Source organism: Amblyomma maculatum, chromosome 4 (genome assembly GCF_055883805.1).
Source record: "Amblyomma maculatum isolate TAMU_Amacu chromosome 4, ASM5588380v1, whole genome shotgun sequence".
NCBI classification, from domain to species: domain Eukaryota; kingdom Metazoa; phylum Arthropoda; class Arachnida; order Ixodida; family Ixodidae; genus Amblyomma; species Amblyomma maculatum.
The window spans coordinates 140,511,718-140,534,210 of NC_139347.1; the positions used below are offsets into that span (position 1 = coordinate 140,511,718).

The window sequence follows — 22,493 nt, forward strand, 5'->3', positions numbered from 1 at the left end:
AAGCTGATTAGACCTGTCTTAGGGTATTACTTAATGAGCTGCGGTGCTCGGAACCCCGCAGCGTATAAAGAGCCAGATGGCTCTTTCACCATGCTTTTACGCAGTCCTTGTAAACATGTCGGCTGTCCAGAAAACGCAGGTTCCAAGTGATGATTACATTTAACTAAAAGGCAAAAAAAAAAAAAAAAGGCATAAATACGTGCTTTTTTCATGCGAGTTCCGGAAAAAAAAAATTAGGACGTTTTTGCTTTGGGGACGTTTTTTTGCTAGTTACCGCATCTTCAGGAGCCGTTTCTTCCGGGGACGTTTTTACCTACACCCGCAATTCAGCGAGGACATATCGCTTCGATAGCGTTCAGGTTTAGAACGGCCTGTAACATTCGGAAGTTCTGCGTGCGTCGTGACAGCTGCGTTATATATCCAGCTGTGGTTTACGGACCGAAGGTCCGGACGCCGCTTTCTCTGTTCCAGAGGTCCTCACAGTAGCTGACAGCGACTGCGATGCTTCAATAGTATAGTATAGAAGGCGCAGTTTTACAAACTTGTTTCCCATTTGGTTTTTCGCGTTGCTGCCTAACTTCAGATAACGTAATCCGTGGACAATAATCGCGTGTAAACCCTTCGTTGAGTGGTTACAGCGGGACGTTCTGTTAGAAGGAACGCTTTTCATAAGTTGTGCCGCGTTTGTTCACGCCGTGTGAAACCAAACGAAAGTGCCAGCAGGCGGTATTTGTAACGTATATTGACGTATTTGGTAATGTATTTGATGGCACTGATCCTGCAATGTATTTGATGACAAAGGTTTCGATCCTGGGCCCCCGGCACCAATGCCACCGATGTGTGCACAGCGCAGCCGCATACAACGCCCGTCTGAGCATGCGCCCAACAACAGGCGGTCGAAGACTGTCGGCACAGAGCGGTGTCACCTAGCATGTCTTGCGAATGGTGTAGAAATTGCGCGTACTTTGTATATCCGTTGCCTGTTTTCGTTTGCTGCGATGCCTTTGGTCAGTTTTAGTTCGAAAACTAGTCTGGCCGACTCGCGAAGCTGCGCACGTGCTTTCGTAGCAACTCATAGCTGACATTTTTGGAGCCGGCGAGCCGCATCACACATCTCCGTGGGCCGCTCGTTTGAGGCCCCTGGTGTACGGAGAGGAAACGTCTACTTGCGAACCTTGGGAGTGTAGCGCGAAACGCGATGGAGAGGGGGAGCGGAGAGAACGAGCACTGGACTAAAGGATTGCATCAGGGCTCTTTGTCACCGTGGTCGTCGGCGTTATCTGGAAGGTCCCCAACCACGTGTGTACACATCTTGGGTGGTGCGTGTTTGCACATACGCGCAAGAAGCAGCCCGGCGGACCGATACGGCTCGGAAGCGAGCTGCACTGCGTTCGGGGACCACCCTTTTGCCTGATGCAGCGCTCTTATCGCTGCAGCTCGGTAAAGAAGGTGGCGGATAGCAACGGATCTAGTCTCGGGAACTGACGCATGTTTGCACTAAAAGGAGTGCCGGAAGCTTGAAGGGCAACTTAGGGTTTTCGAAATTGTAGGTTGTCCTCCCCGCCTTTTACGCCAAATTGGTCCATTGTGCGGCGTTTTGTTTTTTTGCTCGAGTTGCCGTGGAGGTTGGCAGTTTTTATGACACGGGTGGTTTCTACTACGGACAGCACTGTGTTTGCTACGCCTTGCACATTATCCAGACGTTGATAGCCGTTTTCTCAGCGAGAAAGAAAGGAAAAAGAAACGCTCCATAAGTTTGGGCGTTGTTTGAGGTCTCAGACACCGCATAGTGGATCGGTCAGCGAGGGGATTGTTTTGAACTTTTCTCTTGCACCAGGCGTCGGAAAGAAGCGCATCTGCTTGTGCCTTGCATGCTGGCGCGCTTCCACTCTCGCTTTAGAGTCACTTCAAGGCCCTCACGGGCCTGATTTCGTGGTATGATGTTCTTTTGCCTCAGTGGTTGTCCCAGGTGACCTCCTTAAACATCAAGAGGTGAAGGCAAAAGCTGTTTACCAGACTAGAAACCTGCCTTTCTTCCAGCATGGCAGCAAGGGACCACGACGCCCACGCCACTTGTCTCGCCAGCGGCTTCGGCGAAGCGCGGCTATAGCGCAGCGTATTAACGAGTGCGCGCGGAGAGATCGGCAGTCGCGAAGGGTTGTACACAGGGAGACTAATCACCGCTAGCCGGAACACCCTCCGCGGTGTTGCAGTGGTTAGGGCTCTCTACTACTGTGTCCGAGGATCCGGGATCCAATCCCGGCCACGGCGGCCGCTTTTCGATTGAGGCGAAAAACAAGGTGCCCGTGTGCTGTGCGATATCAATGCACGTTGAAGGACGACATGTGGCCGAAATTTTCGGAGCCCTCCACTACGGCGTCTTTCATAGGCTGAGTCGCTTTTGGACGTTAAACCCCACAAACATAACCGCTAGCCCTAACACGGCAGCGCCCGAGTGGCCACTCTTGGTCACGCGCATTGCGCATGCGCGCTCGCTTCTTGCGTTCCCGTTCCAGTGCTCCAACTGTACGCGAGGCTAGCTATAGTGTCGTTCAGGAGTTCCGGGAGCCCAAACCGCGATTAGTAGCAGGTTTAGCACTCCGCGTGACACGTACGTGGCGTCTCAAAACGGTGTAGTCTTCCAAAGATGGGGACTGCGCATCCTGTTTTGCGTGGAGTCTTCTTTGCTCAACTGCTGCGTATGTCGCTTGCCGTAAAGGCACAGTTGTCCCCATCTTTTCGCGCACGCGGAATGAATCTTCTCGAAGTGTTGCGTCGAATCCCCTTTTAAAACCTGCATGTATTTTTATGCCTTCTGTTCTTCTGGCATATTGATCCCGGCGCATTTTTTAACTTTCTTTTGTTTCTAAACTTAGAGGCTCCCCCCTTTCCCCCCTTTCTTCTGCTCCAAGGTGCTCTTGCACGAAGAAAAGCTGGGTGGCACATCAGTCAGTCGCAGCGGCCGGTGATCGCTATTTGCGACGAGCGTATAAGCGGAACTAGTTCCCACGTCGTACAGTTCTTCGGTGTGCAGTTACGAGACTCGAATCGGAGTGCGGGCTACTGGAGACACGGCTCTCCCTCGAGACCGGCCCTGCTGGAGATCAGGAGATGGAGGCGCCGCCGCTCGCGTCAGCTGCGTGTAGTCAGCTAGTTCGCAGTTCCTCGTCAGCGCTGCGAGCTTTTCTGTGTTTGCTTCGGGTTCCTTTCTCGTTTACACGTCTGACATATCTCGACAACTCATGCCAGTGTCGATGTTGTGGCGGGATACTTGTGTAAATCGCGAGTTTTCAGCGGATCAGAAACGCTCGAGTTTCAAAACCCGCACTGCCAGAGGGTTCTGCTTGGACATGCGACGTATACTCAAAAAATTACGAGGGACTTCAGCGACTAAAGTGGCGAAAGGCGAAAGCCTGAGTGCCACATTGTGCTACGCAACTGGCACTAATTGGCAATTAATTAGTAATCGATTATCAAGTAACTAAGCAGACAGTTAATTGATTACCTAATTGATAAATACATAATTACTTAATTAGTCGTAATGATTGATTAATCAGTTACATGTTGTGATTGATCATTGATTGGCATATGGCCATATAAGGCACGCATTTGCGTATACTGTGGTGGTGCTCTGTGATTGGTCGAGACCTCTATGACGTCATCCCGCCTCGGCCAATCAGAGCCGGTGCAAAAGCGGGACATATTTTGTCCACGACAGCATGAGCCATTAAAGGCTTTCGCCTTAAAATGTGTGTGGTGTCGACGCTGGGTGTCGGCTGAGAGCCGCATGCCCTGTTTGCGTCTCGTTGCCGTGAACTACTGTTGCGCGTTATCCGCGCCTGCAACCATTTGTATATTTCCCTATACGAATTATCTCCTGTAATGCACTCAGTGCGAGCAGGGCATTGGAAATTCACGAAACTAAGCGGGGACTCCGTCGTTTCCGACCGCTGTGCACCAGTGACGGCGTTTGAGGTGGCGTCTACTGGGCCGAGCGATCGAACTTGTGGCGCCGTTGCCCAACACCGCCTCGTGATTGTAATCGTGCGCGCTGGCGTGGCTTCGTCGCCAGCGCGCCGCGACTGGCGCCGGTGGTCGAGAGATCGAACGCGACCTTGGGCGACGTCGGGGCTCGAGCGGGAAGTCGCCGTCGACGTTACTGCTTGACTGCTGTCAGCTGCTTCGAGAGAACGATGACCCGCGTAGCCTACAAATTTCTTTAGAAGCGTGCTTTAAACACGCGGATGCGGGAAGTAGAGTGTGGCTCTCAGGTCGGTTGCGATTAGTTTCCTGGAACGCTGCCTTCGCTCTTCGTTCACGCGAGCCGCTCGCATGCGGCCCGAGCTGGTGTCGTCGGCCGGTAGCCTCGCTGCTGACTGGCGGTCAAGGCTGCGCAATGCTCGCTAACGCTATTCGTGGCTTCGTGCGTGACCCTTCCTTCTCTGTACGGGGTCGCGATTCCGCACGAGAACGTGGTCTACAGGAGGGGAGGGAGGGAGCAGCGGTTCGAGCGTTCCTTATTCAGTTCCGCAGCGCCGGAACGCGGGAGTGACTACTACTACTACTACTGCTACTACTACTACTACTGCAGCCACCGTCACGTGACTGCGGTGCTATGCCCTTGATTCATGTAGTGAATCAAAATTAAGAAGAAAAAAAAAAAGCTTAACACGTTTGAAGTTCTACGCGTCTGATGCATGGCTTGCTTATTGCAAAATGCAGACGGATCTTGCGACTGCTGTTCAGGCTGAGACGCTTACGACACCGTTTCATCGTGTATACATTAGCGCGCGCTCTCGGAGAAAAGGCGGCCGAGACGCGTTGGGTCAGGTGTCATGGCTGCTCACTCTTGCTAAGAACAAAAATACAGAAACAACAAACACGGGGAGCAAGAGCGGAAGGACAGGACAGCAGTTGCCTGTAGGGGACTATTAATTCCGAATGAGGATCATTCCGCGATTCGCTGGCGGATGCTCTGTTTCAGCGTGCCTGCCTCCTGCTTTTGACAGCGCCACTGTGTGTGTGTGCGTGCGGTGTCGCGAAATTCTCCGAAAACCGACTCGCCGTCCGGAAATCTGCCGAGGCGTCGTGACCGGCGTCGTTGCCTCCCTCTCTTTTCCCGGCGGCCGGATGTGACGTCGGGGGTGGAAGTCGTGCGCCCCGTGTCCTTGGCATTGCTTCGTAGCAGTGCAGTATTGCGTGGTGCTGTCGTGCTCGACCTTCGTCTGCGCTCAGCCGAGCGCGTCTCTCGTTCTTTGTCTTTTTTGTCTCCCTGATATTTCGCGGTAAATGAAGGACGAAACGCGTGCCGAACAGTACATGTGGAAGATGGTCAGTAGGCGGCCGCAATTTCTTAGTGGTGCTTTTGCTGCTTTTGCCTTCTTAGATATAAAAAAAAAAGGGGAAGGGGGGGGGGGGGGGGACTTCAGTATGGCTTTTCTGTGTAAGAAGGTTTCGCTTTCGGGGTAGGCGGCTGCTCCTTTCTATTCGCCCCTTCTCAGCAGGGCTAAAAATGTCGGGTCAAAGTTTCAACTTCACCCCAGCAGCCCGTTGCAGCGAGTATGCCTTCGTTGTAGCAGTTTGGAGCCTACATGATGAATAGCACCCTCGTCCTTATGCGTCGGAATGGCTTAGGGGCCGTACTGAAGCTTATCGGAGAGTTCTCCACGACGAAGCGCTGCCAATTGATGCACAGTCGTCGTGGAAGTGATTTGTCCACTTTATTCGCGAAAGGAGCTGTTGCCTCGAAGCACGAGACATGAAAATGGGAGTGGTCCATTGACCATTACCGCGAAGTGACGCGGCAGGTAGTGAGAGGTTGGGCCTCAAGTTCGGCTCCCTGACGCAGTGTTCTGGAGTCACGCAACGCGCCACATATGTTACCAGTGTCAGGGCTGTTGAGAAGGATATTATTTCTGGCGGGATCCTGGATGCTTTCGCAAAATGGTGTGACAGGTGGACGGACTCCACTACTGCTCCCCTTTCTCTCTTTCCACCTTCCTCCCTTCCCTTACGGCGCGGTTCAGGTGTCCACAGAGCAAGTGTGACAGATACTGCACCTTTCCCTTCCCGTGAACCAATCATTATCATCATTGGACGGACCACGCTGCACTTTTTTTTCTGCTCCAAAAAAGTATCTTACAATAATAATAATAATAATAATAATAATAATAATAATAATAATAATAATAATAATAATAATAATAATAATAATAATAATAATCGATTGCTATCATCTTTTCCACATTTGTTTTTACTCGACCCCCCTCCCTCCACACCCCAAGAAGTCAGATATTATAGTGTGGCGCCTTTCCGGCGCAATACGACCTAGAAATAGCACTTTAGAGGGACCCTTCTTTCCCAGCTTTCCCGTCTGACGGTGACGATATCAGCGGAGCACGACTGTGTCACGTGTTTAGGTGCCTGAATGGGGAAGTCATTTCTCAACGTAAAGGTGTAGCGAAAATTGAGCACATTTAATTAGCGCCGCGGCACATGGCTCCCCCTTTGGAACCAGGAAAGGATCGAAGCGAACATTTTGTGTCCGAGTGAGACAGCGCGGACTGGACGAGGAGAGAGAAAAGCTGCCTATGGTTCAGGCGGAAGCCAGCTCTCCTCTTGTCTGCAAGGTGCGGAGAAGCCGCGGTGGCCGCGACCTGCAGCAGAGCGTCACGGCGGGAGAGCTACTATACGCCCTTCCCCGTGTGCGGTGGTACTCACGTGAAATGCAAAGTGCCCGGTAGAAAAGTAAATTTAGATGACACCTACATTACGTATTGGTAGCAGTAAAGTCTGAAGTCCGCTCGATCCACTTTTTCCGGTTCACTGCTAATCGCAGCATACAGGCTTAGTCTTAATCAGCGACATACTTTCGCTATCACTCTTTCCGCTTTCGGGGATTTTGCACGATGGTTATAGGCATAGACACAGGCGGCATTGATTCTATTCCATCCATCCTGATACACACTAGAGTCGATCACTCGATACACACGACCAAGCGCAGCTGGCTCCTAACCGGTCAGCCAAGTCCACTTCACCTGCCTATACTCTGCCATTTCTCGTGGCTTCGTACACGCCGATGACCAACCAGCGAATTTCATGACAGGACGCCACCGGGTTTTCTTCAAAAGAATACAGCGGAAGGGAGCGTCTCGAACAGCAGTGAAGCCGGTGCCTTCCAAATTTTGGAAAGGTCACCGCCAAGAACACACCACTTTCGGCCATCCGAGAAAGCAAGCGCGACTGAGCGCACGACGTAGCATATTTTTCAAGTTTTATTTTAACGGGCGAAACAAAGGCCGTTGTCCTCGCAGTGTCGTCCTCGCGCCGCCTGTGCACGCTCTCTTTTCTGCTGCAGCCGCTTGCCTTGGCAGACGATCGTGAAACTTCGTGGGAAAATGTATATGGTGTAATGTGGACGCCGCCTGTCTCGTCGGGAGAAACAGGAAGCCACCCTTGCTCGCGCATTTACCGGCGGTGGCCATTACCGCAGCGTTTGGGAAGGAGTGGTGCGCTGCGCCGATTACGTGTATTTTACACTTGCGCTGTCCCTGTCCGAAGCAACTGGTGAACTTTGGCAGAACGAATGGAGCTGGTTCCTGCTGCTTTTATTTTTATTTTTGTTTTAGTTACCGGAGGAAGGGAACACTGCTGGCGCGACTTCGCGGCCGGGCGTTTACCTAATTGGTTTGTGCGCGCTTTTAACCAGCTTTGTTCCCGGGAAACGGGCTGGCCGTCTTACGTTACGGTTTGCAGCTACAAGGAGCCGTTCGTTCCGGGGACTTCCGCTGAGACGCCCGTTTTGTCGCTGGCTTTCAGAACCCGTCGGTTCGCAACAATTAGCGAACGTGGGTACACTATAGATGCAGTGCCCATTTAGAAAAGCAAGCCAGCCTGCTGGTTAGTATTGGGCAATTCGAAGTTTCGGTTCAGGTTAGCCTATAGATTGGAGAACAGAGGCGGTTTGACGGTGTATTCTGGGCGAAACGTCGGTAGATATAGGCGGGCAGAAGTGGAGCCCGGTTTTTTGGAAGTAGGATTCCCGAAAGTTCACCGCTGGGCCTGGACACGACGGAGCAGAATCGCCGTTGCCTTTCCACGAAAGCAAGTTGGAATGAAGCGCAGCCACTGACGGCCCTGTGGTTAGAGGCCACTGAAAGCAGTACTTTGTCCGGCACCGAAACTGATATTATGGATGATAATGATTATGGTGATGACATTGGCTATGACCACGGATTGTCTTTCCAGTCGTGGTCTGCTGTGAGGAGTGTGCGTGTTTGGCTGTGTAGCTCCGCGTGCAGCGTGAGGTCTCTGTTTTGGCACAGGCAAGTACGCTGTCTAGGTGAGGAGTTTCGAAGCGGAGCTTTGCATAACTGGTTAGTTCTGTTAACCAACCACGCGTCTTAAACTAACCCGGGATATTTTTTTCTTACACCGATATGAAAAACTAACTTCCTTTGGAGTCCAGACGTCGCTGTCTCCAATGGCATGATTACTCTCGCCTTCTTTTTGCCCGGAGAGGTCGCCATTCCAGTGAGGACGGGTGCTCTTCAGAATGTGCCGTGTCTGCGTTCACGTGACCACGGTATAGGCCTGGGAAAGGGAGCACTTGCGAGTAACGCAGCTGATGGCAGTTCTGCTCAGCTGTAGCCGGCGAAGGTCTCTCTCAAACATGTTGGCACGTAGCATTTGGATGCCAACATGTATCCGTAGTGAGTGTGAATGCAGTGCGGTTATCACTGTCGCTTCTTCACCCCGAGGCGGGGGCAGAAACGGTCCCGGTCTTCAGCGCGGTTCCTCTCGCGGGCTTGCCGACCTGCCGGAAGCCGGACGACGTGGCGCCCGCAGTCGTGACTGCGGCGACTTTTCTTCTTTACCGACGTCGCGCACGTTCCTTCCCCTTGCGCAACCGACTTGTTGTCCGTCTGTTTACCCGGAGGAGGAAGACTCCGTGTCGCCGTGTTGCCGGGGGAAAGCCCTTTCCTGCTTGGTGGTCGTCGCCCGCCCTGTGACGTGTCCATGTTTCGCCTCTTGCGGCAACGTACGGCGCCCCTACCGAGGCGGTGCGGCCGTGCTGCGCCTGTTTCGATCGCTTGTTAGGCAATAGCGCTCTGATCGCGGTGGCTCAGAATATGACTTTTGTTTTGACATCGCCTCCGTGTCTGTTCTCCCGGCCCGGTTCTGTAGCTGCTGCCACAGGATGGGCTGCCGAAGTACTAGAAGATCTAAAGAAAGGAATCAAGTACATTTGGCGAGCCAGAACAAGCGCAGTTTTGAGACACGGACGGGCGTTACGACATTGTATGGACTGGCGTTAAACACAGATGAGAGGCGTGCACTCCGCGCGACTGGTTTCGGCCGGTTATTTGCGCCGTCCGTTTGCTCTGGGACCTAAACCAACCGACCGAAATCGGTCGCATGACGTCTACGGCCCACATGTTATCGTGTTTTCAATTACCACCTCCAAATCGCAGTGCAAATAGCTCGACTGCTGATCCCGAGGATGCTAGATCGAATCTCAGCCGCGGCGGCCGCTTTTCGGTGAAGGCGAAAAGCAAGGCACCGTGTGATGTCAGCGCACGGTAAAGAACCCCAGCTTGTCCAAACAGCCTTCAGTCCTTCACGCTGGGGCTCCCATAGCTGTTGGCGTTTGGGGAGCTTTAAATCCTTCAAACAAATGAGACCAAGAACTACGGGGACCCACATGCATACAAACCCAAGCTCCGATCTTCACCTTAGACGGTGAAGATCAGAGCTTGGGTAGTTATAATCAAAACTATTCTCTGCTGTAGGTCTTCCAAGAGGCTTATCGTATAGGCCGTTTTACCGTAAAACGCGTTACGAATGGAGGCTCTTTGCAGAATTGCGTACATGCAACTTTTTGTGGGCTTGGTCACTGGCCTTTATTGCCATCTGTGACAAACCTCAGGTATACGGAGGAAAGACAAAGAGAAATCATCGTCCCTTCTGTTGCTGGTATTTCAAGTTCGCACTGTGCTCCGCCATTCGATGGAAGGGACAGGCAGTCGCCTTTCACGGCCGGCCATATAGCACACATTATTGTAAATGCCCGATCTCGAACCCAGCTGAATAAAGTCCTCCATGGCCTGTGTATTGCTCAGGGTATGTTTTCTGACATCAGAGCAGTCATGTGCACATCACACCTCTGATGTCAGGCGTCGTCCGTCTCGAAGAAAGGGCCACGCCTAGCTAAGAAATCCTGAATGAACTATAAGCCCACCATTTTATGTACAGTATGTACCGTATAGCCTCTGTCATTGACAGCATGCTTCCATTTATGACGCTGTCACCGACACCATGACAGTAGACATTACACCTGAACCCGTTCGAACCTGAGAGGAGCACATTGGGTTGTCATGCCTCAGCATTACTGAGACACATGCTCTCGTTGTCTCCCCGCCGGGGTGGCGCAGGGGTTACGGCGCTCGACTGCTGTGCCCAAGAAAGCGGGATTGAATCCCGGCCTCGGCGGCTGCGTTTCGATTGGGGCGAAACGGAGTGGCGTCTGTGTTCTGTGCGATGTCAGTGCACATTAAAGAACCCCAGGTGGTCGATATTTTCGGAATCCTCCACTACTGCGTCTCTCATAGCCTGAGTCGCTTTGGGACGTTAAACCCCACAAGCCAACCAACCAACCAGCTCTCGTTGCCTCCGCAGCTCGGTCGGGCTGGGTGCAGTGCCCCGGGAGAGGCGCCAGCTAGCTGGAAGTCAAACGCGTGGCTATAAAGTTACCTCAGTGGAGAGGGAGAGAAATACCCCTGCTTGCTCAGGGGCGCTTAAGCAGGCGTGGTTCGTGGGGGGCTCGTTGCTGCGTACAAGCGACAAATTTCCGGCGTTGTAGCCTGGGGCGTTCGTTATCTCGTGCAGTGAAGCTGAGGGCGGACTGAAATTGCTGGGTGGCTAGGTACTGCAGTGGCTTTAGAAACGGCCAAACTGCGGGCCAGTTAACGCCGTTTAGGCGGTGAATTTGGAGGCTGTGGCAGCACTCTGACGACGCCGCTCGCAGTGAGCACACGGAGGAGTCGCTTCTGGTCTCGTCTGTGGACTCCGTCCACCGGCTTGTGGGGAGGAATTAGAGCGAGACGACTCGTACCCTCTGTCCTGAGCGCCTTCGTAAGCTTCCCGTTGGCTTCCATCACACGTCAAGGAAAGCCGTAAAAGCTTGGGTAGTTGTCATGGAGAGCGCACCCGACATGACGCTTCGACGACATCCGTATTTGGACCTGGTGCATTACATGTTGTTGATGAATCCACGTCCGCGTTTATTCGCGCCTTGGCAGCACAGGACGTTCCGTCCGCTCTGTTGGGTTCATTTCGGGGTGCGCTGAATCCCATTTGACAGTTCACCCACTCCCCCAAAACATCCATCCGCTCTGCTACCCAGCTGGGCGAGAAGCCAGAGCCGCGGTGTTGCCCAAACACTATCACGCAGGGACCAATGTATGTGTGGGCGGCGCAGAATATGCTCCAAAACATTTTTCCAACACACTCCGTCCCATAGTTCCCGGTTCGACTGAACCTCCATCCTCCCTAGAGGCAGTAGAGCCGCAGTTGCCCTGGCAATCGCCTCAACCACTAGCTGTCACACTAATATTGCTTCAAAAACCGCCACCCGCAATTCTGTACGAGGCAGGGTTCACACGCTTGCTTTCAAAGCTCTTAATGTTTTTCAACCCCCGACCACATATAAGTTCAACTCCTATGGGTGCCTGCTCATTCGGGCAACGCTGGTGATGAAGCAGCCCACAGTACTGCTCGAGTGCATGTCAACCGAGCAGTGCCAGCTACAGATCCAGGCAGTGCGCGGAACACAAGCTCCCGGCCGCACTACTCTATATCGAGCCGACCCGTCAGTATAGGCTGTGATGATAAGGCTCAAGAATCAATAAGTGTTTTCACCACCGCCAGCGGTGACTGAGGACAGCCACCTCTAAGTCCCAGTTCCATGTCAGTGATTCTCTGGTATATACGCAACCGTTAACGCTTGCCGAAACCAGCCTTGATACATCCTGCGTGCATATTTGACCTTCCTAGCACGGACCTTGCACCCGTTCAGTCGGTGTTGTCGCTGCAAGGGTGCAATCCAGGCATTTTGTTTTGCCTCTAACCCTGTGCAGTCGCAGCTCGACACAAATACATCGACTCTGGATGCATTGTGCAACGCTGTAAACAGTTTTGTCTACGGCGCAGTCGTGTTTGGCTCTCGTGTGAATGTGACTAACTTTTCTATTCTTTTAACTTTTTAGGAACATCACGCATACACCTAGCGATAAGCTTTTAAGCTTCCTTTTTTTTTTTTTTTAAGCCTACAACGTACGATAGTATTTCGCATAGGCATAATTTCATAACCCGAAGACGCATCTCTCTCTCTCTCTTTTTTTTTTTTTTCCGGAACGAAATGTCTTCTGCAAGAATTCGGGAAGCTGAAAGTAACAAGTTCGCGGAGACGTCAACACAGCACACACGTAGTGCATCTGTGCATTCACATGCCTGTAAACTTATGTGCTGATGCTTATACTCTCTATGAAAGGTGTACCATTTGCTATTAGTGGTTAGTTAACCGCAGATTTCAAAACGAATTTCAGTGCTATTTATGCAATCTGCAACTGGCTCAAAAGGTGAGCCTTAGTGGACGAACAGAGGAAAAATAAGTATAATCCAGTTCTTGAAATCAATGCTTGATGCACACTTGTACTTGTCGGGAATGTTTTTATACCCCTTTCCTCCGATGTTTCAGTGCTTCAAGATAGTGTTTCACAAGTGGTGCTGGATCGTCCAACCCGTGGCGCTACTAGTCAGCCTCTTATTGAGAGTTATGTGAAAAAAATCAAGCTGTAGGAAAATCGTTGTTCAACGAAATTAACCGAGGTTCACTTGACTCGTGGGAAATTGGGTTGCTTTTGGAATCCTATTCAAATGAGACTCAGCTGACCCGTAACCTTTCTGTTGACTGATATTATTAGTAAACGTTTTGACGTCTTGGCTTTCGAGCTAAATAAATTTCGAGTTCTTAATAAAACATTTTTGAAATGCCATTTAAATGAAACAAAAACGAGAGGGTAGATGGGGGCAAACAGAGGGCGTCGTCTCCCTGACTTTTTTTTTTATTTTTTTTCCTAAGGCCTCCGCTGTGCATTGTTCAGGGCTTTAAAGGTTGCTTTTGCGCAGATCGGGCCGGACGTTTAATACAAATCCGATAATTTCTTTAGTGTGGCTCCCATAACTTTTTATTTTCATTTTCCCCGAAAAATCTTGATGTGCCTTATCCAAACACGCAAGGTCGCAACAGCTAGCCGCACACAGGTGGTCGCTACCGCCTTTTCACCTCGCAGGACTGCGCGGAACCGGGCGTTTTTTTTTTTTTTTTTTTGCTTTATTGTGACTTATTGCGACCTTCTGTCGTACAGCCTCCGTCTCCTCCTGGTCTCGTCTGTAGCAGCGTCCGGCTGTGTAGTGGCTGTCGCCAGACAATGGGAACAGCCTCCATCCGCACCGCGGAGTCGGGCAGGCGTGACATGACTGCTGGATGTTGCCTGCTGGACAGCGATTTTGGGGAAGGCCACCGCAGGCAGCGGTGCGGCGCGGCTTCGGTTTCCGCCAGAAAATGTAGCTCCTCAAAACTCGGCTCGAAGAATGAGGAGGGGGGACGACAAAAGGAAGGGGAGCGGTCCTTGTTTAACGTCTTCGGATCAGCATTAGTTGTAAGCAGTGCCTCACCTTGCTCACGTGATTGAGCCAACTGCGGTGCTTCCATATCTTCTGTCTATGCATGGCAGGCTATATGATACCCTCACTGACCACCGCGAAAACAAAAAAAGGAAACGAGAGCACAATGAAGCGGCACACTCCACTTTATCTGGATGTGTATATGGTAACCATATCCATCAGTGCTCATATCTTAAAGGCTGAGGGCCATTCGGCCCTCCTTGTTTAACTGGAAATCTCGCATTTCTTTCTTTCTTTCTTTCTTTCTTTCTTTCTTTCTTTCTGTTAGGAGGAAAACTGCTTCGCATGTCTGCAGCTTGGTTGTATAGGGTATATCGAATGCAAGTCTCACGCCCATCGTTTTACTTCTCTTACTTTTTTGCCCGGTCGACCGTATCGATGAAGATTCCACACACCTTTGCAAACCGGGTTCGTCAAAATGGAGGCGTATCGGCCGGCGCCCTCGCTTCAGCGGTGCGACCTTCACCCGCTGACGTTGTTCGTGGGAATTAAAGTGGCTCACTGCATAGCCTTCTGGTTTTCTTTCCGCCTGTGCGGTTGAGCGTGCCGGATCGCGGCCAATCACGCGCGTGTGCCGGGACTATCTGCTTTGGTTGGCTCTAGCGTCATTAGGAGGGAGGTATTGTGCAAGGAGCGCGGTGCTGACTAGCCGGTCTGTGCGCTGGTTTGTACGCGACATCGTCTGCGTCGACCTGCGAGGGCAGCGTACGTTCTGCGGTTAGGCTTTCGAAGAAAAGAGAAAGAAAGGAGGCGCGGCGGGCAGCGTGCTCGATGAGACAGCTGGCAGGTTCAATCTCCGCCACGGTGGCCGCGGCGGCGATGAATAATCACCGGTGGAGGCGGCGTTAGCGGCGCGTCCTTGTCACGCTCCAGACTTCGCGCACCTCTCCGGAGTTGCTAGCGTCAACTGCTCGAGCAGACGATAACGAGCGGCGACGGTGGCGTCTCGACGCGGCCGCGCCGCCGCGCTGCGCGCGTCTCCATGGCGACGGCTGACCGAAACGTGATCTGTAGCGAAGGTGTGTGCGCTGCCGAGGTCCCCGCGACGACCGGTGATGAAGGTTTTCGCGATGCTCGAGGCCCGGAACCAGGTAAATAGCGATATTCTAACCCACGGGTTTCCTAACCCCCGCCCGTTGTCGTTGTTACCGCTGCTCGGCGCGTGTCTGGCCGCCCGATTGGGCGGCTGATCGGGGCCGAGTATGAGCGCGCCCCGATAACGCCGAGCTTTTTCGTCCACATCTGGTGTGCGCGGTCGTGTGCGTGTTTGCATGTTAGATGAAAAGAAAAACTGAAAAAGGCAGAAAAGGAACTGTGATTTCTTCGGGCGTGTGTTAGGCGCGTTACTTGGCAGGCGACGGGCACCGAGCGTGGGTCTTCGCCTGTCGTCTGCACTTCGGCGGCGGCTGCTGCCCTATAAACAACCTTGTAGACCAGCTGCTGCGTCCGCACTGATAGGGGCTTGCCTTCTCCGCTGGCGACTGCTGCTTTGACGGCGCATCACCGTTACGTTAAGCCGCAACAAACGGTATCCTGTGTTCCGTTAGCCTGCCAGCTAGCTAGCTAGCTTAGCGGAAAGCGCCGCTCGTCGGTTTGCGGAGATGTCTCGTCTGCTCGCACGTTTTTGTGTTTTTAATTTCGTCGTCGTCGTGCGGCGCTTCGAGTGGCACGTATAAATAACGCTCATCCCTTACGGGACACGGCACCAGCTAGATCCGCCGGCGTCCGACCTCGCATGTAGAGTTCTTTGCGCTGTCCAAATTGATGAGCCGTTTTTCGAAAGTTGTAGCGTAGGTGTAAAACGCGCGACGCGTCGATATGCGCCTTCAACGGCCGGTTTCTGCCTTTCTCTTTTCTCTCGTCGCCTTGCAGCGCTCGTATTCGCCGTCGTAGAACATATCCATCCACGCGGTCTTTTCACTTGTCGATACTTGTTCCCATATTTCTCTCTCTCCCGCCTTCTCATTTTTTCTTTTTTTTCTTAGGTTCCCTCTTGGCATGCATCGCCGGTTACAGTCGCCGATCGGCATGCATTGCGGTGTTTTCCGCTTCGGAAAATCCGAAAAAAAAAAGAAACGAAAAAAAAAAAAAACAAAAACAAAAAACCGCACGCGCCGGTGAGCAGCAGCAGCGCAGACAGTGTGTGGGGGGAAGGTCCTTTTGCTTAGCATGCGTTCACCCGCGATGACAAGCGGTGGGAGAGAGAGGGGTTACGCGTTCATTCGTCGCTATGCTGTGCTCGGCATGTTTTTCCGGCTGTCCATCTATCTGCTGGTTAGGAGAGACGCCGCTCTGCGGCTGACGTAGCTTGCCGCATGTCGTGCTCAATTCGCCGCGACGGCGTGTGAATGCATGCTGCGCGGTGTGGCAGCATATTTTGTTGTGACAGTTGCTGCCGCGCCGGTGGCTGTTGGCGGTGATTTACAAGTACTAATATTTTCCTTTCCCTCGTCGTTTCCGAGCGAAGTAGCGGCGATTAGTCAAGCTTATCGCAGGAAATGCGACGTTTTCGCCAAGTTTGCCGTTATTTGATAGACGATGCTCCGAAGCCCCGAGTTACGAGCACTGTGGCGGTGTGCACTTGTCGCTTGCAGCTGCGACTGCAGATATCGAGGTCGCGTAAGGAGCTAGCTGAGCGCCCTCGCGGGGGGTGTCGCGTTGCTCTGTCGACCACCGACACGCGCCCGAGGCGGATGTGTGTGCGGCGCGCCTCTCTCGCTTTTTTCTTTTTTGCCTTTTAAAAACATATCCGACCAGAGGTTTGGAAGGTGGCAGGATGCGGCACATACGCCGCTTCCAGGCCGATATTTGTCGCGCACCCCAGGTGGCAAGGCCGCCGCACCGGCAGGAGGAGGAGGACGCGGTTATGTCGGCGTGCTATCGCGCCTGTGCTGGTGGGCGGTTGTCGTCACTATCCTGCCCTCGGGCCACAGTCGAGCACTGGCTCACAGGGTGTGCTGGGGACGGTGATGGTGGCCGGCACGTGACCAGAATGAGTTGTGCTAGTCATTTCTGGAAACAAAAGTTCTAGGCTCTCGTCCTGTGACGTGAGTGCATCTGGAGCCTTGTGGTCGAAATTCGAGGCATATACCGTATGGTCAATCGGGCAAGGTGCACTGGCGTCACAGGAAGGGTGCAGAGGCCTTTTCTTTCCAGAAAACACGGGCACGGCTCATGCCAGTCCGGCCCCATAATCCTCCTCGGTACTTTTTATATAAAGAGCTTGGGTAGCAAGTTTGTGCACCTGCAGATATGCTTGCGCGAGCAGTGCCACCTAAAATGCAAGTAGCTATCAGTGCACTGGAATCTGCAGTAATGTTGCTGGTGCAATTTTAAAAACCCTTGTGAAATGAAGTGCCTTGTAATTTTTGAAAAGCATGCATACAAGGAAACTGAGTGAGACTGTTTCCAGGACATGGATCTCCTTTTGAGGCATCTAATAGAGCTTTTACGATACCTGTGAGCTACAGTATAGTGGAAGAGTCATTCTCATAGAACCTCGGTAGGATTTACAGGCATCTGATGGGCTGAAATATACTTCTGATGAGCAGGCCCTATGACATGGGAACATTCGACATGCTGTGTAGATGTGTACATGGTAGCTTGATAAGTTGATTGGGGAATAAGTTATATTTGTCAGTTTGTTATGTACAGCTTCCATGATGTGCCACTGTTGCCTGATTGCCTCCTGAATTATTCAGCCAGTTTCCAGAGGGAAGCCTCACTTTTGTATGTCTTGAAATTTATTGCCTGGTGAAGTTTGGGGATTGGTCTTTAGGCTGATGTGTGTGTTTATGTGTTGGCGTGACAAAGATTGCCACTAGAAGAGTATGTATAGAAGGGGTTTCATATGTACCTGGCGTAACTCCCTTCTTTCTCGGATTCTTTCAAGCGTTACTAAAGGCTTACTGTGCCACAGGAGGCAACATGCTTAGTTAATTGCATACTCTGCCCAGGCCTTTCTTCTTTGACTTTAATTTCTCATGCAAGGTTCTGTATTTGACTGTTGACAAGCACATAATTTATGTGTTTTGAGCCAGGCCTTGCGCGAAAAGCAGTTTTCTGTTCCCTGTCGTTCTCTGCTGCTTCAATTTTTTTCATCCTTTGTGTCTCTCAAAGCCCTTGCGTGCCTGCGCCCTTGTGTCTTGCAATTTCCTCATTGTGTTAGTTCTCAAAGCTTTGATTGACGAGCAGCTCTTTGTTTGAAGGGCTTCTGTCTTGGAAACGTGGTGTTGTCAAGGTAAAGTGTGTAAGCCTTGTCATTATGCTTTTGCAACCTCCTATGGCTACCTTCCTGCCGCTGCACAAGGCTTGCTGTATTCAAGTTCCTTGAGCAGCACTGATATCTGAACAAGAGATCCTGTCTCAATCTGCAATGTACCTATAACACAAATGCTCACTTATCTAGTTTCCACATTTGTCTTGTGTAAGCTGTGTAGAGGCAAAATCCCTTTATGAAAGTCCTGCCACTAGTACACCTTTGTCTGATGTGCATTTCTAAAGCCTTCAAATGTGGCATCAGTGCTCTCCCTGAACGTGGGTTCAGAGCTACTCGCTGCCATAGCACATGTTATGTTTCAACTATTGATGGAAAAAATAATTGGAACAGTTGCAAAACATTGCAACTAGGAACCTCTGTTGCCAGTATTCCATAAAAAAAAACCCTTTCACAAAGTTGCAAAAAAACAAAACAAAACTACAAAGTAGCATTGCGATGTATCTGAAAATGTTGTGTTGATAGTAGGGCTAATTTAAGTTTCTCTGTGAAAGCAGACCGGGCACTTTTCAAGTTTTGAGTGTCTTTGGCTGGCAGGCTTCAGTGCTACAAGACCACCTTTGCCAGCTGATCCACTATAGACACCTAATTTTTGGGTTGGTATTTTATGATTTGCAATGATACCTAGGATATTACTGTATACGGATTAATACATCGCATTCGTCTACGATTGCTGAATAATTTATAACCGGATGTCTGCTCTCACCTGTTTCGGTTTCAGCAGCAGAGCAATGACTGTGATGTCACAGTCAAGTCTAAGTCACGTGAGCGATGAAGATATAACAATATAATCATTGCTGTGTTATTTGATTTCACTACAATGATAAAGCCTGCCTGTTTCAAGAACAGGAATCGCTAGAAGTGAAGCATGAGCGAATATATCGCTGTTTTTTCATACCTGCATCAAGACATGACTGTGATGCCACAGCCATCTCTTGGCTGTCGAAACCGAAATTGGTGAGAAAAGAAAAATAATTTGTAAATTAGGCGAAAACTGCGTGCAGATCGATATACGGGAATGACTTACGTGTCATTAACAAGAAGAAAAATGTCACCAAAGTTTGGTGTCTACAGTCCTTTATGTCTTGCGATATTAGCCAGCCTATTGATGACTATTAGCTTTGCCTCTAGCAGAAGCAGCTTTAAGCATGGTCTAGCATGATAACCTGGAGAGCATTTCAAAGACTACAGGAAACAGTAGGAATGTAGCTGAATCCCACGACATAGCCGAGCGATGCGAAGCCATGACTTCAATTTGTAATAGTAGACATGGTCCAGGGGGACCCACGTTGCTCAGTGACATGCCCGGCTCTGCCTCCTCTCGCCATCTCTGTTATCTGATCCAGTCTCAACCGGTGGTGTGACCTGCTGTCAGTGTTGACGCTGCAATCGAGGACTGCCCTAATTTCCTCGCATCACTCTGTCCTCCTCTCCCATCTGCTGCCGTGTGCTTCCTGCATGCCTGCTGCGGCAGTGGTGTGGGTGAAGGGAGCGCTGCGAGTGGGCTCAAGCTCGCAGTCGCTCATGCCAGCTGTCACTGACGACAGGGAGGTGACAGGCGGCAGTGCATTCTCTACCCGAACACTCTGCGAGGAGGCCAGCTGCTTGCTGATGGGGAAGTGGGCAGGTGGAGAGGGTGGAGGAGTCTAAGCCGTGCGTTGAGGGCGCGTGGCAGGTGTTTCGCAAGGTACTCGACAATACACTCTCGCCCCTTCCCTATTCCTGCTCTCTCAGTCCTTCCATGCTGCTGCTGCCGTTGCTTGCTGTCGCCTCCGCTGCAAAACATATCCATGCTTGTCGGTTGAAGGAAGCGAATGGGCGTGCGTCGTCGCCGCGTGTGCGAGCGTGCACAACAATGGATTGCTGGCACTGCCTGCGCTACTCTCGGCAGAAGGCCGGCCGCTTGGGATATGCCATGTTTGCGTCGCCTCCAACTTGCCTTGTGAGGAGCGTGTCACACTCTTTTGTCTCGCTGGGTCTTTGTGGCTACGTGGGTCTGCACTGCTCGCTTTGGAAAGTGTGTGTGGGTTCCCATATTGTGAGCTTGCGTCCTGTTGTGTGCGTGTGAAGCTGTGCAGCCACCTCATTGCCATGTTCTTCGGCAGGCAGCTTGGCAGTGTAGGTGCCCTTTCTGCTTTCTCTTAGATGCTTTTGCATTAGCTGTGACTCGGGTGCTAGTAACGTTTGTTAATGTGGATTACAAGAGCAAGATGCAGATAGTGTGGTGCTGGAGACTGCTGGGGGCAGACTAAAAGTGCTCTGAATGCAATGGGCAATCATTGTTCGAGGGTTCCTTTCTGTCGAAGAAAAAAGTGCAACAATTGGTAGATCCAGAAGGGCTACTGAATTTTACTGGGGATGAACTTGTGGATGTGGCAAGCACTTGTTTACAGTTGTGTTGTACGCGAAGCTTTGAATAGTTCCTTTTTTCTTTTACCTGGGCGGAGTTTTCACAGATGTGCCAGTTCTCGGTAGCAGCAGCTTTCTTGACAAAATGTGTTTGCTGGAAAATAATGCGTTTCGATACAACTGCATGGGGAGATATGGGGAATGGGTGGGTTGCAGGTTTCATTATCTACAGAGTCCTTGTTAGCAAGAAACTGTTCGGGACTTCGCAGTGGTATGCCTGTTTTGCAAGAAAGGGTTTCTCATATTCTTTTTGATGCCGTATATAGGGCCTAGAAATTTCTCTTCTTTGAAAACTTTATTTGGTGAACACTGCTTTTTTAGTGTATCCCTGATTCTAAGAACCCCTCACTGAAATCATTGAAAAGAAAAACACATTACAATTTTATCCTGTTCTGTTGTGAGGGCAAATTACTGAAGCTAAGGCAAAGTTTAAAAATAGATTGAGGACATCCTGCAGATGCTATGGAAAGGGAACTAACTGATAGGGATGAGGTTGTGAAACAGAAAAATAGCCAAGTGAAGTTCATGGGATCTGTTTTAACAGGCTAGCTGGTCCTGTATTTAAATTGATACACACGGCACTACACGTAGAAACATGCAAAGAGTGTATCATGAGGGGAAGAAAGCTTAGCCTGAGGCTAGACTGGGAAGCTTTTTATGAGAGGTGGCTGTAGCTGGCATAGGGCAGAGCTGATTGGAGAGGACTTGGGGGCACCTTCATATCTTAGCCTAATTTGGCTGTCACGATGAAGAGGAAGCGATGGGAACTGACCACGGGGTTCTGTAACACCATCATGTAGCACGAAAGGAAGGCAGGGTGCTTGTCTCACTTGCTTCCCCCTCCTGGCGAGTAATGAAATTATTGGCATTTAACATGAAAATTGCCTTTAGAGATTACTCCTTGGTCCTCTTGAATGCTACTTAACAGTTAAGAATTCTCAAGTGTTAGCACTGAGGAGGTTATGTGCATTCTTTAAGCATGCACACATCTTTTTCAAGTGGCAGTTTTTGCCCATTTGGGGAATGTCTTCAAATTTTGAGGTTTCTTAAAAGTCTCGTAAAGTTAGCTTGCACAAGATCTGGCCCTGCCTGGCAGTCACTTGGCTTCTGTTGCATCCTACTCTCAAGGTCTCAATTGTACTTCTGTTGACATTCCTGTAATAAGATATTAAGTTTGAAATGGTCATGCAGTTAAAACATGCAGTTAAAAGAAGGCAATGAAAGCATGCACTCACCGGAGCTCTGCTAGATTTACTGAATGTGTGCAGATGTGTTCATCTTGGAACACAATATTTCTTGTGTATTGTTTCGCATGATGCCTGGCTTGAGATGGCTCTTCGCAAGGCTTTTTTTTTTTTTTTTCTTTTCAGAATTCATTTTATTTTGCATGCACACATATGGATGATGCTCCTGCTTTAGTGAGGCTCTAACAGTGTTTAAGTTGCATTCACAGGCATGGAATAGGTATGTTATGATTGTATGTATGGTCGATAGATAGGAATGTAGATGGAAGGCAGGGATGCTAACCAGAAAGGCCTCCGGTTGGCTACCATTGTGTGCTTGTAGGAGTCTACCTACCAAGCGTGTCATTGACCGCTGTGTCGCAAACAGGGAAGTGCGCTTGGGTCTGTTGATTGCATTTTAAAGCGCTCGCCGAGGTCAGCTGCGCTTGATATCTATCCATGCAGCTAACATCATGGCCTTTTTCTTTTGTGTCTGTCTGCGTTTACTTTGCTGGCTGTCATCCAGTTGGTGGGCTGCCAGTCAGCGTCAGTTGTTGTGGCAGGTTGGAACATTGTTGGGGGACACTGGATTCTCGGTAATGAACTTATCGGAGTGGAGGAGAAAGAATTAGCTAGCCTTAGTGCAGGCTTACAACTGCTTCATTCATTTTTAGTCAACCTGTATTTGCTTATGCATGGCATTACTGTGTCATCATTTTGCACTGTGATGATGCAGAGCAGCAAACGCAGAACGAGATGAGTGAAGCAGAGAGAAATAAATGCTCAGAGCTGTAGCTCTTAGGTGCAGTGGTGTCGAAGTACAGCAGGAGGAAATGTAG

The 22,493-nt window shown here is 50.7% G+C and overlaps 1 protein-coding gene across 4 annotated transcripts in view; it reads left to right on the forward strand.

Annotated features, from left to right (window-relative positions):
* trc (Serine/threonine-protein kinase tricornered) overlaps positions 1 to 22,493 on the forward strand; it is a 91,695-nt gene that overhangs the window by 29,493 nt on the left and 39,709 nt on the right. Inside the window, exon 1 of one of the 4 annotated variants that reach the window (XM_084602606.1) lies at positions 14,677 to 14,837. The exons of 1 other annotated variant lie outside the window; for it this stretch is intronic. In XM_084602606.1, coding sequence (XP_084458732.1) covers positions 14,802 to 14,837 — 36 coding nt within the window. In that variant the 5' untranslated portion in view covers positions 14,677 to 14,801. Of the gene's footprint in view, positions 1 to 14,676; positions 14,838 to 19,805; positions 19,965 to 19,991; positions 20,141 to 22,493 lie in introns of those variants that run through there. 2 more of the 4 variants (XM_084602605.1, XM_084602607.1) reach the window with 2 other exon arrangements.